This window comes from Diadema antillarum, unplaced genomic scaffold, assembly GCF_040938485.1.
Source record: "Diadema antillarum isolate AM-2024a unplaced genomic scaffold, OU_Dant_1.0 scf00000151, whole genome shotgun sequence".
NCBI lineage: Eukaryota > Metazoa > Echinodermata > Echinoidea > Diadematoida > Diadematidae > Diadema > Diadema antillarum.
In genome coordinates, this window is record NW_027271040.1 from 778,050 (window position 1) to 797,503 (window position 19,454).

The 19,454-nt window shown below is 37.9% G+C and overlaps 1 protein-coding gene across 1 annotated transcript in view; it reads left to right on the forward strand.

The window, feature by feature from the left end:
- The window catches only part of LOC139721901 (N(G),N(G)-dimethylarginine dimethylaminohydrolase 1-like), a 77,253-nt gene extending 59,758 nt beyond the window's left edge, over positions 1–17,495 (forward strand). The window contains exons 2-5 of the mRNA XM_071633228.1: positions 3,625–3,730; positions 12,033–12,229; positions 13,877–14,005; positions 17,041–17,495. Coding sequence (XP_071489329.1) covers positions 3,625–3,730; positions 12,033–12,229; positions 13,877–14,005; positions 17,041–17,160 — 552 coding nt within the window. The 3' untranslated portion in view covers positions 17,161–17,495. The remainder of the gene's footprint in view (positions 1–3,624; positions 3,731–12,032; positions 12,230–13,876; positions 14,006–17,040) is intronic.
- The last annotated feature ends 1,959 nt before the right edge of the window (positions 17,496–19,454 follow it).

The window sequence follows — 19,454 nt, forward strand, 5'->3', positions numbered from 1 at the left end:
CTACATATGCCTGGTGATATATATGTCATAATCTTGTTGACGGGATCCCGCCGGCGCGGAGGGTTGAGCCGAAAAACGTGTTTTCACGGTGGGAGAGGAGTGCGGCCCCGCCGTACTATCTAACAATTCAATTACACTGGTGTATATGAGCAGTTGATGAATAGAATGGGGATTGTTGGCGAGATATTGTGGGATGAGGGTGGGGTGGGTATAATGAGGGAGAAAGGGCAATGACAAATTGTTCTTCGTACCATTGTGTCAACGCCAAGGACATGTTACCTAGCTTGGCATAACACACGAGGATTCATTTATCAGAATTTGCAATTGTAGTTAAACTTAGTATACTAGTCAACTTACATTCTGTGTTTTCACAACATTAACAAGCAGCATTAAATTCTGTGTGCGATTAAAAATTGATTCCATAAGCTGTTGTTTTGTGGGAATGGTACTATACTGATTTTGCTAATGTTACATATAATGTGAATTATTGTTATTGTTATTATTATTTCATTATATTTTTTTAATTTTTTTTATTATTGTTATTATTGCTACTACTACTCCTGCTACTACTATTGCTATTATTATTGTATAGAGTGGCAGCAGGTAGACATTGTTTGTCCTTGCAATGTACATTCATTGTTTTGTTTGTATTATAGCCTCTTGACTGGATATAAAACAGATAGGAAATTGAGCCATGTATTCTTGGTAATCAAAGGTAGATATGTAAGTAATGCCCTTGGTGGGTGTACATACTGTTTTGTTTAATATGCCTGATTAGATCATTACCTGCATTTGTTGCTAATTATTCTCCTCTATGTGGACTTGTCATATCTCTGTTGACAATAAGTACACCAGACAAGACATGAGATGGAGAAATGTAATGCAACAGAAATCCTCGACTGCTGCAGACAGATAAGCTGATATTTACAGATCATGCAGAGAAAGCAGTAAGGATTAAAATATATGTGAAGCCCATGTTCTTGACATTTTGTTAAACCCCCCCGCCCCCACTCAAAAGAAAGATAGATAGATACAGTCTTCTTATACCAGGGTAGCCTTTTCAGTGTTGCCACTGTTCAACCAGAGGGCCTTGCCATTACCCTAGTGTTGCCAGGTATGCATTTATACACCTGGTTTGAGAGGGACATGGTGGGTAAAAACATCTTGTACGAGGACGCAGACACTTGAAGAGATTCGAATTGGACACCCGTATGAAAAAAAAAAAGTGGATTCAAATGATTGAGAAATTTTAACTCTACTTTATCACACATTGACAGTGATTGGTAGATGGTGTGATTAAGGATGCAGCACAAAACTGCAGGAATTTGGTTCCTGTGGATTTGATTGGTTATTGAGATACCAGCTAGGCCTACCTACCTAGCTCATCCACCCCAGCCAGCAAAGCGTATTAGACTATGATGTACAAGCTACGTCCGGCAAGTTAGCAGGTGTCTGCCAGATCATGAGGTAATGAGACTCCTGATGGGTAACCACGCAAGGTGTCATGAAATGGTGCATCCATTCTCCTTAAAGGGGAAAGTCCATCCTGATTTAAGTGTTGATCTGTATGAAAACCAACAATTCAGAGAAGTAAATCAGTGCAATTTTTTTTTTTCCTTGGGGGGGTCGCACACATGAAAAAGTTATGAATTGTTTAGAGAATAAGACAAAGTATTTCAGAAAAATTAGAATGTTTATTGATCTACTTCACTGATTTTTCTGTTTTCATACAAAGCAACATAATAGTGAGGTGGACTTTCCCTTTAAAGGATGCTCTTGTTTTTAAACCCTACCACTTTTTCAACTTTGGTGTTGCAAAGGTAAGAGTGGCTGTCCAGTTTTAGTCATGTGCGCTTCTTGATTTTGAAATAAATGATTTTATAATTCCTCATATGGGTTTGTTGTTCCATTGTCTCAGAGTTTGTCAGATGTTATACAATTTTCTGGCAATCAATTTCAAGAGTTGTGGAGAAGGTTCTCACCCAAGCGTTTATCACTGGATTTTGGCAACATTTAAAGTAGAACCTCCCAAAAATTAACATGATAGTCAGAAACCAGATATCCCTTGCCTTGAAGAGGTGTGAATTCACACTTAGGTTGGGAATAGTGATTAAAACTCTGGTCTGAATTAAAATCCCCTCCAAATATTCATGCTATAATGTCTTGAATCAAGACTAGTCCCGAGTTGATTTTACATCTAGGGAATACCCAGAGATGGTAGCCTACAGTTGGGCAAACATAACTGGCCACTGCTGATTGACTTTGGCTAACACTTTCTCTAGAGCAAACACACTAGCCTAGTTTCAAGAAAAACTATATTAAAAAAGAAAAACCACTCATATCCACGAAAAATATAAGTAATTTGGATGTGTAGCAAGGAAACGTCAATGGTACACGACATGGTAACCATTCCTAAATTATCAATGGCTATTAAAGTATGTTAAAAAATTATGAAGGTAATGAGAGATGAAACAAGCAAGACAAATAACAATTTTTTTTAAATTGTGTCCGTGATTTTTCAAAATCAGGGAATGAAAATCATGCAGACTAAGATTGCTACAACTTGTAAATGTTGCTTTTAATATTTACAAAAGTAAATGTTACATAAGGATCTATTCTTCTCTCTGGATATAGACAGTCTTCACTAACTGCTTTATCACTGACTTGTTCAAGATTGGAAGATATCTTTCTAAATGAAAGATTTGTTCAACAACAAAAACAACAGGAACACCTCTCCAAAATGGCACACCTCAAATTTCGGATGCAGGTTTATTCATTATTTGATTGTTATGGAGGATATGAGAAAAGACACTATTTGTGATCAGAAAATTATTTGTTATGGAGAAAGCTGGGAAACAGTCACTTGTGGGAATCGACATATGTCTAGCTTCCGATGGAATTTAGTGCCCAGACTAGTAAGATGGCGGCATCAAGCTTTAATAACCTTCCCACATTCCCTCGACAAACCCTTTGATGCCAAAAAGGCTGATCAGTTGCATTGTCTTACTCTTGAGACATTGATCGGTTTGTGGAACTGTTCGGTGAAACACAAAATACTAAGCAGCCAAGAGAGACAGAAATGGGCCATCACCTATGGCAACCAATAAGACCTGCACTTACCAATCCATAGATTATAACTGCCTGCTGGCTGCAGCCGATCAATTTCATTCTTTTATTTCTCTTATTCCACTTTTTTCATTTTCTTGCTTTTTTTTTTGTTCCCTCTCTATATGTAAAGAAATGAAGAGTAGGGAATAACTTAGTAGATTGTATTTTTTTAATAAAAAGAATTATATGGTGAGGAAAAAAGTGCAATGCATATACCTCACCATAGCAAAGCTTGCATGTTGATTTTCTGTCTGTTCTTATGACGTGTGTACAGGTATACATCTCTATACCAGGTTACTTATGTAATCTTCGGCTCAGGCTATGAAATACACCATATGATACATGGGTCTTGTGTGTGATGAAAGCTCCCCATCATGTGCATGCAATTTTCTTTTCTCAAAAATTGTGTACCCTTGGGTGTTGTGCATTTCTTCATCATATACATTGTAGATTTGTGATTTTTATTGTTTTATATTAACTGTACTCTTTCTCTCTGCATATTTTTGTATCTTGCAGGTAGACGTAGTAAGGAGAGTCCTATCATTTGACCTTGGCCAGAGGATTGTAGACATGTCAGAACAAGAGGGCGCCACACTTGACGGAGGAGATGTTTTATTCACAGGTAAATATAATGCTCCTGTAACATAATGTACACATATTACATGGCTGGCGGAACGAGGTGGGGGGGGGGGGGGGGGGGGGGCCAGGGCGCTCGCCCCCCCCCCCCCCCCACTTTTTGTGCACCATACAAAGGAATACATAAAGTGTCATCACTTTGGGCCCACCCCCCCCCCCCCAACACTTTTTTTTTACCCCGGAAGTACGGAAGTGGCACTCAAAAGAAATAGATAGAGATCTAGAAGTGTGAGTGCAGTAAGGTTATGTTTTTGCGCTGAAGACCCTTTTTTTTTTTGCTTGTCAGCTGAAGAAACCCGGAAGTGGAAGGGAGAGATGAGCTGAGGACCTTTTTTTTTTTTTTTTTTGCTTGTCAGCTGAAGAAACCCAGAAGTGGAAGGAGAAGGAGAAGAACTTTTTTTTTTGCTTGCTTGTTAGCTCATGAAACCCAGAAGTGGCCCCCCCCCCCCCTTTTTGAAAATGCTCCGCCGGTCCTGTATTAATGTTGAGTGTATTTAAAATGGCATCAAATCCAACCAACAGCATGATAAAAGTCTCATCAGAAATGCCCACAAAGTTCGAAAGTTATGGAATTTATCTGTTTCACATATGTTCACCAAGTGCAGGGAAATTGAAGGAGGCGACGGATGTCATCACCTCAAGTTTATCCCATTGTAGTTAAAGTGCAAAAATGTTATCAAACTAATGTGTTTGGTCATTTTCTCTATTCTCAGTCTCAGTCTCTTTCCCATATAATGATTAGAACAATAATGATGATGATGATAATAATAGTAACAATAATCATCGTCATCATCATCATCGTCATCATCATATTGATGATGATGATGATAATAATAATGATAATAATAATGACAATACTACAATAATGATGATAATAATAACTATGATAACATATTTTTATATAGCCCAATGTATTAAATGTAATGTGTCAAGTTCCTCACCTAGTACACCCTACTTAGTGGGGTGGGGGGGGGGGATGGGAGGGTGTGTAAAGATGATAAAACAAATATAGCAATCACAAGATAGTTTATTTGATGTCATTTTTACGAAGAAATTAGCTGCTCCCTCATATGCAAAATTACACACACACGTACATGTACATACATACAGGATTGCAGAATTACAGTGATTAGTTCAACATGGCAACATTACATTAATACTCAATTTCTTAGTAAGGAGAATAAGGGAAGCTAAATTCATTGATACAATCTGAAAATTTTGACTTTGCATGAAAAAATGACAACATAGAATTACATGTTTCCATGTTTTGACCAAAATTCACTGTTGAAGAATGTGTTGCCTTCCCAAAGCATATGAAAAAGAAGCCTGTGTGGTTTTAATCTTACCTCACTTTATATGTAACAGAGAGGCATTCTTCGCGTATGAAAAATGAAACGAAGACCTTATGAAGTAAAGGGTGATGAAAGAGAGAGTGAGAGACATACATACAGACAGACATACAGACAAACAAACAGACAGATAGGGAGGACCAAGAGAGATTGTTTTACAAAGGTAACAAGTAGGAGGTAGCATACCTTCAGTACACAGAATCCTTGATCGAAGCAACCAGCACATACAGTTATCAATTACAGCAAAAGATACATTTCCATTAGCGAAATTTAGCAGGCCCCTCGGTGAATCCATCAAGAGAAACATGGACTGTTGCCCCAGGGATCGGAGGAGGATACTTGTTCTGGCCGACGATGCCTGGTTTTTACCTGACATTTGGAGATCAGATGATAAATCAAGAGTCAAGCCTTCCCGGACAGGATCAATGGATGTGGGGAGTACTGTAAAACATGATATATTCGCAGCATGAAATTTTCGCGAATTGGAGCCGACGGCCTTTTTTTGTGGCATGAAATTTTCGCAAATTGCCTCTGGCATTCAATGCATATAGTGTAGACAAGAACTTTCGCGTGCATTTTAATTTCACGAATCTTGGCGCTCGTGAAATTCGCGAAATTAAAATTGCACACGAACATTTCTCGTTTTACAGTACACAAAAATGTCATCTTCGGAATGTGATTACTTCAAATTTGGAAGAAATAGCAGCAATATGGGGAAAAAAAATCATGCATTGTTTTTTTTTAAGTGCCAGTTCAGTTTCACAATACAAAAAAAATGTGTATAGTTTGACATGATGTATGTACATGTAGCTACCCATTTCCTTTGGCAAACAGTGTGGTAAACTTTGTGTTGTAGGTTGTGCAAAAAAAAAGAAATAGCTAATTGATAGCAAATGCAACATAATTTTTTTCTTGTGAAGATTGAACAAGTGAATAAGATTCAGCATGACAGTTTTTAGCATCAGCAAATCGATCTACTGACCCAAATGCAAACTAGAATGACAGTCTATTATGTCATGTCATGTGACTCTCTTATGACTGTCATGTGACTGTCATGCTACTGTCATGTGACTGTCATGCTACTGTCATGTGACTGTTACTTCTCCCTTGGCAGTATGCATTATGTGCATTCAACACTAAAAGACATTTCAAGTCAGATGAATTTTCTTGACTTGCGTGCAGGAGCGTACACGTCACCTGTTGGTATGAAGGAAGTCACAATGTAATATCATTTATTGAACCTTGTGGGAAGACATCACAAAATGTGGGTACTTTGAAAGGGTTTTGCTCATTGACGTGGTACATAATACCAACAAATACATGTATGTTCTATCTGAAGTTATCAGTGGTTGGTGATGATAACAACGATCACATACTCAACCTGGCAAAGGTGATGGCGTTTTCACATGGCGAGTCCACCACGGAAGTGTACTGGAAATTTCACCAGATTTCCTTCTTTGACATACAGATTGAGATGACTCTCATTCATGTCAAATCTCAGTGGCCTATTAACAGGTGAGAGATGACTGAAAAGAAATTGCAGTTGGGAAATCATTTACCAAAAATATGATTTTGATGTTTTGTGTGTGTGTGTGTGTGTGTGTGTGTGTAGAATCAGTAATATGGTTGTTAGATGCTGCCATCATTGTATCTCCAATTTGCATGTTTTTGTTCAAAACATACGAGACTTCACAATTATGAAACTTTCTTAATCTGTGAGCAATTTTAGTGACACTTCTATCGATTATCCCCCAGTTTTGTCTTATTTGTTAAAGCCACCTTCAGCATGAACAAGTGATGTAGTGAAAGTGCTCCTGTAGCAGTCTCATAGTGATGGGCAGCCTAATTCCGTACATATCTGTAGGATACCACTCTCTTTGGCAGCTGTATGCTAGGAAATTTCTGATTTAAAGGTATTTACCATTTGCAGATGAAACAAATACCCAGCTTTAGTGCTTCAAAATAGTTCTAAAATGTTAGGGATAGAAACAACCAATATAAAATTTTTCATCAGTGTAATCAATGTTAAGTATTGTTAGATATACAAAATGTGAACAATGGTTATAATAAAATTGTTTTTTATAGAAGAAACCCTCTACAGTTATGGTGAATTCTACTGAAAAATAGTGATATCTCCTCCATATTTTAGCTTTATTTCAATTTTTGTATATGGTAGGATGTTTTGTGATACAACTGACCTACACATATGCATCAAATGTGATAACTTGAACATTTTTGAAATCACTGCTCCCAATGGTAAATAGAGCCATTAAGATCCAATTCCTCTTAATTCAATGCATCATTTCGTTGTTGTTTTTTATTATTTTACTATTTTCTGTGGGGTAGAGGGAATACATTTGAAGGGAAAGTTCTTATTAGCCTAGTTTCCTCCCTTTCTTTTCCTCCTGTCATGTGGTTTTTCTCTCAAGGAGTGAAAATCTCCTCTCCATCTCATCAAAGCATCAATGTTCTTCCCAAAGTTCACTTCATGTAGGTGAACATAATACCAGACGTGAATGTTGCCCGGCTTGATATCCAGGAGCTGAACACATCTACACACACTGCATACTTATTAGATTAGTTGGCTTCTTATGCTTCTCTTTGCGAGGAAAATTACAATTTCAGATATCGATACCAACAGGTTATCATCATGAGGGTGCTAAAATTAGAAAGTTCATGCCAGAGGCTACCATAAGAGTTTGTGCCTCTACACAGGATGTGTGTTACAAGAATACAGCAAAGTGCAGCTCAAACACATGGACTTGAGTAGGGGCACTGTGGTACAGGGGATATGGCTCTTGACTTGGAAATGGAGGCCCCAAGTTCAAGTCCTGCCAAGTGCTTATGTCCTTGGACAAGACAGTTTTAACCAAGATGCCCCTCTTGACCTAGATGTTAAAATGGGTACCTGGCAATTCTGGGAGTATATAATAGTTGCAGGGCCCTCAAGAAGAAGTGTACTATCACTGAAGGATCTGCCCTAGGTAAATACCATAAGAATACATCATCATCCACAAAGCAGTCATATATTTTTAAGTGCCTTGAACTGTGTCTTTTAAAGCAAATATCGGTATATTTCACTTTACAATCATCATGGAAGATAGCCATGGATGATTTTAGACAAATGTTGCCCCCCCCCCCCAAAAAAAAAAAAATGATATTTTTCTTTACAAGTGCAGGAATATTTCCTGCAATATAAAGTTATAGAAGAAGATTATTTGTAGGCTCTCCACTGTAGCAATATCTGTGTTGATATCTAACAGAGCAATATCTGTGTTAATCTATAATGGAGCAATGTCTGTGTCGATGTGTAATGGGAGCAATATCCGTGTTAGCATGTAATTACATGCCATTCCCCCTTAAATCGCAGTAATTTTCTTTACTCATGAATGATAACAGAAGCCATAAATGTTGAATTGCATTGTTTTATAAAAGGATTCAATCCCCCCCCCCCCCCCACACACACACCCGCAAACACTCTTTTGATGTTCTTTACTTGAATTTCATTGGGCGTCAGCAGCATATTCACATTAAATCAAATATATTCAGAAAATAGAACACACACAAATGCACTTATACATGATGTGTATTTGTTTGAGGAAAGATTTTGTGGATGCTTATCTTGTTGACAAAATTTCATATATAAATGTTGCAGAATGTTATGAATGTAATTCACATATTTACAAGTTGCTTGTTTTGTTCAGATATATGAAAGATTTTGATTAATGAATATTGAAGAATATATCAATGTATTTCATATCTTTACATATATTACTCTGAATTAATATTGAGGAATATTGAGGAATATGTCCACGTATTTCATGTCTTAACAGGATGCTTATCTTGTTAAGATATGAAAGAACTTGATAAATAGTATGAATATTGGAGAATATATCAATATATTCCTCTGAATGAATACTGTAAAACATGATATATTCGCAGCACGAAATTTTCGCGAATTGGAGCCGACGGCCTTTTTCGTGGCATGAAATTTTTGCGAATTGCCACAGGCGTTTAATGCATATAGTGTAGACGAGAAATTTCGCGTGCATTTTAATTTCGCGAATCTTGGCGCTCGCGAAATTCGCGAAATTAAAATGCACGCGAACATTCCTCGTTTTACAGTATTGAGGAATATAGAGGAATATATCAATGTATTTCATATCTTGACAGGATGCTTATCTTGTTAAGATGTAAAAGAACTTGATAAATAGTATGGATATTGAAGAATATATCAATATATTACTCTGTTTTTCATGGGGGCAGCAGTCTGTCTATTCTTTTTGATGGAATAAGATGCTGTAGGGTTTTGTCCTTTGAAGGAGTAGCATTTTTTTTTTTTCTGGTAAATGAAACGGACAGCCATATCTCCATGGAAACCAGAGTTTCAACAGACAGACAGTCTTCCATGTACTTTAAAATGTGATGCCGCATAAAAATTCCTCATGCAGATGTCACACTCGTCAAGCCCACAATGCTCCCTCTTCACTTTTATGCAACCACATTCAGCCGTCTGGCTGACATTCTTTCCGAGCACGTAGGAGTGCGGCAAGCGCAGCATTCGTCATTGTGTTCCCAAGCAGTTACAAATACGCGCAGTTCCCTCGCCTGGTGTCAATAAATCACGCTTTTTACCACCAGGTGGGGAATTACTCCCAGTATATGAGCTCTGGTTTGCGTCTGGTCTTTTTACCGGGCACATACATAAACCAGATTTTTTTTTTCCTCTCCTTTACAATCCATTCATATGGCTAATAATTCAGCCAGGCTGCATTGGCTAATGTCATGTCGCAGAAGATACCCTATGACATACAAAGCAAAATGGTTTTGTTCAATAGTGCATACCTGGGGCCCGTTGCATAAAATTTGCTATTATGGTAACTTTGCCATCCAATGGTAACTTCCATGGAATTCTTGATTTTGATTGGCTGTTGAGTATTGTTGCCATGGTAGTTACCATTGGATGGCAAAGTTACCATAATAGTAACTTTTATGCAACGGGCCCCTGGTATATTCCCCAGCTTTTTTTTATTTGTGCAACATGCAGGTGGACTGATTTTAACAAATTTAAAAACTTAGATATTGCCACCCATAACTCGAATGTCCAATGTGTCACCTTCAAATGGGGAAATCCCTACATTTTTCCTTGAAAGGAGTAATACTTATTCTTCATTCTATCACTGTGATTTTTAAGCAGGGATACCACCATTCTCAAATAGTCTTGTGCATCCCAATTTGCAAAATATTATAACAGTAGTTCATTCATGAATACATGCATCTCTTGTATATTGTCACCCATAACTCGAATGTCCTATGTGTCATCTTCAAATGGGGAATTCTTACATTCTTATTTGAAAGGAGTAATACCTGTACTTATTCTTCATTCCACCACTGTGATTTTTAAGCAGGGATACCAACACATTCAAAATAGTCTTGGTCATCCCAATTTGTGAAATATAGCAGTAATTCATGAATGCATGCATGTCTTATGTATGCAATATCTTGGTGCTTATTTTTGAACATGTATTACAAAACTAAAGCTGTGTGGGAGAAGGCTAAATCTTGAGTGGTAGAAATTACATCATTTAGCAAGAGAGATTTTGTGAAAATGGCCTCAAGGAAGGGTAGTTAAGTCCCTGCATGAAGTAGAGTATGATGGTTGAAATGTTGATATGGGCTGTTGTCTTTGGTCAACTGCCAAGACTGATTTGATACTATTATTTATGACTGGTTAAATTGGCACCACACGACATCAATCTCTATATGTGGTGCCATGAATCTTGCTCAGAAAATCCTTCATGAAATGAAAAGTAGTAATGTTGTGAAGACACGTTTTATGCTGTGTTAACTTTTTGATGCTGTTACAATTCTAGACTATGCAGCTGGTGTGCATAATCTAATGATGCAGTACTGGTACTCTGCATTCAAATGCATGAGATACAAATATGTATATACAATTTTTTAATACATATACAATATTGGTGGAATTTTTTGTAGAAGGTAATGTCAAGAATTCTTGTGTCATCTTGGCAAAGGGTTGGGAAGGAGGAGAAGGTTAATACCAGCGAGTCACTTGCGGGAGTGATGACATCCTCTGTGTTGCCATGGAGACAAGAGACCTCCCATCAGAGGAGACATGGCTGCCACTGAGCCTGCTTATCTCATGCAACTAATGACGTCCCAGTCAGTTGCTGCGCCATCACGGTTGGTTGCCCGTCTTTGATCTCCCGTCTGGCGTGCCGTGCTCTGCTTCTGACAGGAATGTGGGGTGATGCTTATGATTTCATCCAGGCTCCCCATTCTGCAGGCCTTCACCCACTTGTGACTATAGAGGGCCTGTGTCAACTCTGAGGTTTATGTTTGTGGCATGGTATTATCAATAAATGCAGACTAGTGGCGGATCCAGGGGGAGCACACCCAGCGCGCACCCTCCCTTTATTTTTTGTTAAAACAAAATAAATAAAAAGAGAAAGGGGGGGGGGGGCTGTGCGTGCGTCCCCCTTTAATTTTGTTAAGGCGCCCCTGCAGACAGCCTCATTGCTTTCAGGAAATGGGAGGTTATGAGAGCTTATACTACCAGGCCTCAACACGGGTCTCTTTTCGTGGCCCGATTGCGCACTTAAGATTCCGAATTGATTGTTGTATTTCCGTTTATTTTGGACCACTACCTTTCTTTATCAGGCCACCAAAATTTAAGCTTTGAAGATTGTAGTGGCCTGAATGGGCCGCAAGAGAAAATTGTTAGTGTCGAGCCCTGATGAATGTATATGTCGTCGGGTGCCCATGCATTGGCCGCTAACGCAATACAATTTGTATTGCGTTAGCGGCCAATGCACGGGCACCCGACGATGTGTAATGTAAAACAGTGTAAGAAATAACCAGCAATTACTGACATTTCTGTGACTGTTCGGTCTTCTTTGTGTTTGCTCTCATTTTCAGGAAAGGAGTTCTTTGTGGGACTCTCAAAGCGGACAAATATGAAGGGTGCCATGTTTCTAGCCGACACGTTTGAGAACTACCCCGTGTCCCCCATCAAGCTGGCCGAGGGCTCCCTCCATCTCAAGTCCTTTATGAGCATGGCTAGTCCAGGGGTCATTGCAGTCGGGTCCAGCAAGGTGGCACAAAAGGCCCTAAAAGTATGCAAGCCGAATCACATTGTTGTTGCCGATCACTTCTGTTAAGTCGTGCTATGCCCATGAGTCCAAGTAGCAATTAATGACATAAAATACCTCTGGTATTTTGCAGGTGTTTTGTTGCTGATGTTATTTGTTTGTTTGGGTCTTTCTAGCAATCATTTTCTGGCAGATAGTATGTTTGTAAGACCAAGTAGGCATCAGAATACCATAGTGCCACAAAGAGTCCATTGTTAAAGGGAACGTAAACCCAAAGAGCAATGTGGATTGAGTGAAAGCAGTAATATTAGTAGAACACATCAGTGAAAGTTTGAAGAAAATTGGGCAATCGATGCAAAAGTTACGAATTTTTAAAGTTTGGGTGTTGGAACTGCTGGGTAAGGAGACTACTAGAGGTTATGACGTATGAGTGGACTACAATATAAAGAAAATATAAAAGGAATTCAATAAAATTAATTTTTCATGAAAATTACATATTCCATCAACTTGATACTGACATATGTTAGGGGTAGCACTTATTCCCCCTGCTTTCTAAGAGCAGCTAGTCAAGTACTCTTTCATTTTGCTAGAAAAGTGAACTTTTTGTGGAATTCCTCTTATATTTTCTTTATATTATTGTCCACTCATACGTCATAACCTCTAGTAGTCTCCTCATCCAGCGGCTCCAACACCAAAACTTTAAAAATTCATAACTTTTGCATCGATTGTCCGATTTTCCTCAAACTTTCACTGATGTGTTCTACTAATGTTACTGCTTTTACTCGATCCACATTGCTCTTTGGGTTTATGTTCCCTTTAAATGACAGGGCTGAAAAAAAAAATTTAATTCCTTTTCATAGATGGTATATAAGTTGACGATGCAAACCTTGAACCCTGCAAATGGTTCAAAACCCAAACTTGTGTGATGCGTTACCAAAATGCACGATGTTAATGGCAATTCTTTTAAAAACAATCTTTGCTCGTTTATATTACAATGCCACTATTCACAGTCACGTATTGTAGTGATAGAGTGATACGGTGAGGTTGATCCAAAGTCAGTACCAGTAAAGGCATTAGAGTTGGGATTAAAAAGGTATTGTTAAAGGGACTGTACAGTACTGGTTGAGGTGGGAATTCATGTTTTGAACATTCCTAAGTGAGATAATGAGAAACCGCTTAAGAAATATGAAAGAGCATGTAATTTTAAGAAGAATTCAATGTTTATTTGATGAGAATTGGTTTTCAAATGGCTGAGATGTCAAAAAAAAGTGATAATAATAAAAGGCAACAGGCCATGCCTTTTATTAGGATCTCATTGTTTCACCTTGTTTTTGGATATCTCAGCCATTTCAAAACCGATTTTCATCAAGTAAACTTTTGATACCTCTTAGAATTGCATGCTCTTTGACATCTCATGGAGTGGTTTCTGAATATCTCGCAAAACGTTAAAAACGAAATCCTCACCTCAACCAGAACTGTACACACCCTTTAATCTAATGCATAGTTCAGGACAGATGTATGCAACATTAAGAAGAAAAAAACAAAAAACAACTTGTATGCGCACTTAAGAAGCATTCCCCTTCCCCCAATAAACTGTATAAATGTGTTCAAATAATTCCATGTGTGATGTTATCTCTTCTACTTCATCATTACTTCCTCCGATTCATGCAGGAAATTGAGTCCAAGGCATCATTTAAGTACAGTAAAGTTACGCTACCTGACGACGAGGCAGCCAACTGTGTCTACGTCAACCGCACACTAATACACTGTTCACAGGAAGACTTCCCTGAAAGTTACAAGGTACTCCTGAAACAACAACAATAACAGCAACAACAGCAACAACAACAACAGCAACAACAACAACAACAACAACAACAACAAAATCATCAAACATCACATACTGTCTTTAGGCACATCAGGGTCCCATTTCATTATGGATGTTAGGGTAGCAACTCTTGCTTGAATAGCAACTTTCCATAGCGAAAGCCAATCAGAAAGCTGGACTTTTTGAGGCTGCCATGACAACTGCCAATCCAGCAAGAGATGCTATCATAACAACTTTTCATGAAGTGCATCTCTGGTCTGCTGTAACTCAAATACTGAACAAATATGTGTAAGCTGAGTTAATGAATGACAAAGCTCACTCTTGATAAGAAATTAATTTGTGAATTGACCACGCATGATTATTAAAGGTTCACAAACCCGGGATCCAAGAGGGCGCTGTTTTAATGGTGTGATATTCGCTGCCATCTTCAACGACATCGAGTAGTTAACCCATTCCTTCTGCAGTTCTCTGAGTTCCTTTAATGCCCCTAAACAAGATTCTTTTTGCCTGTCGACAGAGAGGCAGACAGGTTGCTAATCTACCTGTGTGAAAGCAGTCAAGCGGTACATGTACCCCTTTTCCACAATCAACTACATGTGCCATCAAACAATGAAAATATCTATTGGATGCGAGGTATGAATAGAGCATGCGCTGGTGGGCTCACAGACTCTTTTGTTCTACACAAAACCAGGCACCTGAATGAGGTGACTGGGTCAGCGAACAAAGAAATCTACTCGGCTCAGCTTTGATCGCTCTACTGTAAAAGTGGAAATTTTCGCGCATTTCGCGCAACCAGAAAATAGCGTGAAAATAAAAGCACGCGAATATTTTTGCTTGTCATATGTTCCTTTGCGTGATGTCTTGATTCCGCGGAATTAAAAACACGCGAAACTCTTCTGACCCAGCCCAGCGCGAAAAATTAGTTGCGCGAAAATATCCACTTTTACAGTATACATGTCCATACAAGTTTTTTTAGTTGAACAAGCGCAAACTAAATCAGAAAAAAAGTAAATAACACTGATATACGCATTAATTTTCCAACAGAAAGAGAACAGATGCTGAAAGAATAAACTCTTATCCCTTACCAAACCCATTTTTCTGGGCATTATCACACAAAGAAACATTAATTTATGCCATGAAAGCAGGCATTCTTGTCTTCATCTCGGGAACCTGGTATACCAGGTTCCCGTAAGGAATGGGTTGATTGTCAATCAGAAGGATATATCTATAGTAGCCAGAGCCAGACAGAAACAATGGCTGAAGCAAGAGACAAACTAGGATTGACATCATTTTGACTATTTGCAACATACACAGCATGAGAAATGGTGTTCATGTTTGGAATATGCCAGATGCATAAGCATTGGTCCATGCAACAGCGCCCTCTAGAATCCTGGGTTCATGTATGGAGAAAGTACTTTTAAAGGACAAGTCCACCTTCGTAGACATGTGGATTGAGTGAAGGCAGCAATATTAGTAGAACACATCAGGAAAATTTTGGAGGAAATTCAACAATCCGTTTAAAAGTTAAGATTTTTTATTTTTTTTTTAAGTTTCTGTGCAGTCACTGCCGGATGAGAAGTCTACTGCAGTGTACATTGTCACACACGTAGAATGATATGGGGAAAATATAAAGAGAATTTCACAAATATTTATATTTGAAAAAGTGCATATTTTCTCTACTTGTCACTGATGTATGTTAAGTGTAATATTATTCCCCTGCCTTCTGAAAGAGGCAAGTCAGGTGTTTTTTTATTATGCAAGAAATGTGAAAATATGTTGAATTTGCTGTATGTTTTCTTTGTATTGTTCTACACATGTGACATCACAAGCTGTAGTAGTCTTCTCATCCAACAGTGACTGAGCAGAAACTTCTACAATTCATAGCTTTTGAACGGATTGTCCGTTTTTCCTAGACTCTTACTGATGTGTTCTACTAATATTGCTGTATTCGCTCAATCCATGTCTATGAAGGTTGACTTGTCCTTTAAATTGTGTGTGCACTGGAGGCATTTCCAGGTAGTTATGATATTTGCTGGACGTATAGTCCTCAGATTTAACAGTGCAATATATTTGTGAAGGGGAATTGATTATCACTACTGTCCTTTGGTACATGTATGGTAATCAAAGTGTATGATGAGGTACATATGGTCGGTGCTGTGCCAGCTAAAGGTAGGCTCAAGATGAGGCCATAGCGATATGTGACCCGCCACAACAATAAAGGATCCGAAAGTCGCTGACGGCTTAGCTGAGAAAATCGAGATTGAAGTCAGATCATCAAAATCGTTTTTCTTGTTGGCATAATGTTGTAGTCTGATGTTACGTCTATCATCTGACAATATTTCGAACCTAAATGATCAAAGGAAAGGTAAGAAATTCATGTTTTTCTGGGCCCTGATTTTTCTGACTTTCAACAGAACAGAAATTTGTCTGAAGATTTGGATTTAGCACCACAGATAGACTCCGCCCCTAGCAATGAGGGAGTGATCTTATTGGTCAGTGCATGGCACCCTGGTTACTGATTTGTCATGTGCAGACTACTGGCACTAAGCTTGAATGAACATTGCAGAGGTTGCTTGAGTGGACCTTCTGTTGTGAAGAGGTGAAAACTGTCTTACCTCTCCTTGATCACAATTGCGTCCGAAAGAAAACTCTGAAGGTGGTTTTCTCGAAACGCTGATTTCTTAGACCACTCGACATGATCTCATAAAATCATCAGTATCTCTGCAACCAAGTGCTTTTATGAGATGTGTTAAATATGAAATTAAAGGGGAAGAGTAAGGGAATAATGTCGTGTCATTTCAGAAAATCGACCTCCCTTGACTTTCGGATCCTTTTGTTGTAGCGGGTCACATATGCATTTCAGAGACTAAACTGGTATGAAATGGAGTGTTCTTTGTTATCAGATAAATGGAGTATGGAGCAATGATTAACAACAACATGTTCTGCCACTCAGTTAATGTTTTATTGCTCTCTCTCTCTCTCTCTTTCTCTCTCTCTCTCTTCTTTGCAGAAATTTGAATCTCTCTTCCCGCACACGAATCGCATCGAGATGCCGAACAGCGAGTTCCGGAAAGTTGACGGTGCGCTCACATGTCGTTCAATTCTCATTCATAAGAAACCCAAAGTATAGGACTGGAGAGACAGACTACCAAAAACTTGTTTCTTCATCATTATCATGAACCTGTTTGCTGTCAATATCAAAAAAATAAACCTATAGAGGACGGATTTCCTTATTTTTTCTCGTCTATTTTGTCATTTCTTTTTGCTCTCTTTCTCAGCGTGCAAATGTGTGTTTCTGTTTATATACCCTGACCAAAAGCAACATGACATGAAATTCTTTTACAGGTAGATTGTAGATTGCTTATAGAGATTAAAAATATTTTAGGAATGAATATTTTGTCAGATTCTTTTCTTTGATTGCTCTTTCCGTTTTAGGGATATTAGATATTTTAAAGAAAAACAAGTATGGATGTGAAAATGTTATTTATGCACTATTAAACATATTGTAGATGTTAAGATTGCATTGCTTTGTGACGTTCATGTGGAGTTACATTGGAAATATAGAAGATTTGATTTTTTTTTTTATTTTTTATTTTTTTTTTTTGGGGGGGGGGGGGTTGGGATTCTATCAAATCTGTGTTAAAGGAAGAATATGCTGCCAAGAGTACTAATACCTAAGGTTATCACATGACATTTTTATTGTGTTTTTCCTTCCATATTTCATTATTTGCTTTGCTGGAAGAATTTTTTTGAGGATTTAGACATACACATACACAATGAATTTTTGTAGGTATTCAAATCTTTGTATGGAATCTTTTTACATCAACTTTATTTTTCATTACAACAGACTTTTGAAAAGCGTTGTGTGAGAACTTGCCATCTTTCCATGGTCTCTTAAATCCATTTTTTTTTCATCCATATGCCATGAAAACAACCTTTGGATATATTATTGAAGTGAGAGTATCAGAGATTGTAAAAAGAGGAAAGGGGAGGGAGACACACAAAGTGTATTATAAGCAATATCGTTGCTGCTGGCAAACTTTGATCCACAGATTCTGAATCCATAAACAAACTTTTCTGTCCTGTCTTTCTTTTGCTCATGTATAAAAATGTCATGCTGACAAGCTTTGGTTGTCTCTTTAATAGAATTAAAGGGAAGTTTTATTTGACTAATATGTAGTTTCTTTTCAGTCTTTGCCCTAATGTATGAAAGAGCACAATTGTCTTGTGACAAAGAGGTTTTAAGTTTTTAAAGGTTTTTAAGAACATGACGGAATGCATTTCCCACAGAGATTGTATTTTCTCAGTGCATGGGCAAGAGGCAAATATCTATCATTGCAGTTAGGTATAAATTGCATTTACTCTGTGATAATGAAGAGTACCTAGTAAAGAATCCAGATTTCTTGTCTAAAGAAGATGACCAAAGTGAGAACATTTATGTATTTGTTGGAAGACATTTGCTTCCTTTGATTTATTAATGAGCGTTAGATCTGCAACACAAGCACTAAGCACTTTGACGACTCAGCCTCCCAGGTTGGACAATGAAACAGCTGTCTTGTCCATGTGCAGAACACCATTTTTGGCCTACTGTAAAAGTGGATATTTTTTGCAAGACTAATTTTTCACGCTCGGCCGGGCAAGAAGAATTTCCTGTGTTTTTAATTCCGCGGAATCAAGACATCAACTACTGGAACATAGGGCAAGCTGAAATATTCGCATGCTTTTATTTTCGCGCTAGTTTCTTATTGAGCGAAATGTGCGGAAATTTAGACACTGCAAAAATTTCCACTTTTACAGTAATTAGCATTGTCTTAGCATTTACATTGCAGAGCTAAAGCTCGCTATCAAATGTTATGTAATGCATTTGCTATAACGTAATAGGGTTGATATGTCTATGCACAGTGCATGTCAGTCTAATGAAAAAAAAGGTTGCAAGAGAGTGAATTGCCCAATATTTTGTGGGGATGTTACACACATGTACACAAAGTCATTGTTATTTGCCCAGTATGATTCATATGAGGTACTCCTCATATAGCAGACTTACTGACATTCAGTTGTCATTTTTTTTAAAACTTGAAATTATGCATAGTTATAGTTCTGCTGTAATCGTAATTAATTGGTTGCGTTTTCACTTTTTATGTCACATATAAAACTCTCCAGAGGGTGCATTCTCCTTTTAATATGATAGTTCTCTGCATACATGTTTCAATCCTGCAGATGCAGCTGTACATTCATGCAGACATTTTGTACTTTTCTAGTCCAACATGGATTTTTCAATTCCTATAAAAAAGTAAGACTTGCGCACAATATTATCTTACATGTCCTGACTTGCGAAGTCATGGAATTGCGGAATAAATGGCTATGCAGTATTTCAATAATTAATTAAATTCTTGTGACTAAACCTACTCCACAGGGCTGCAGAGT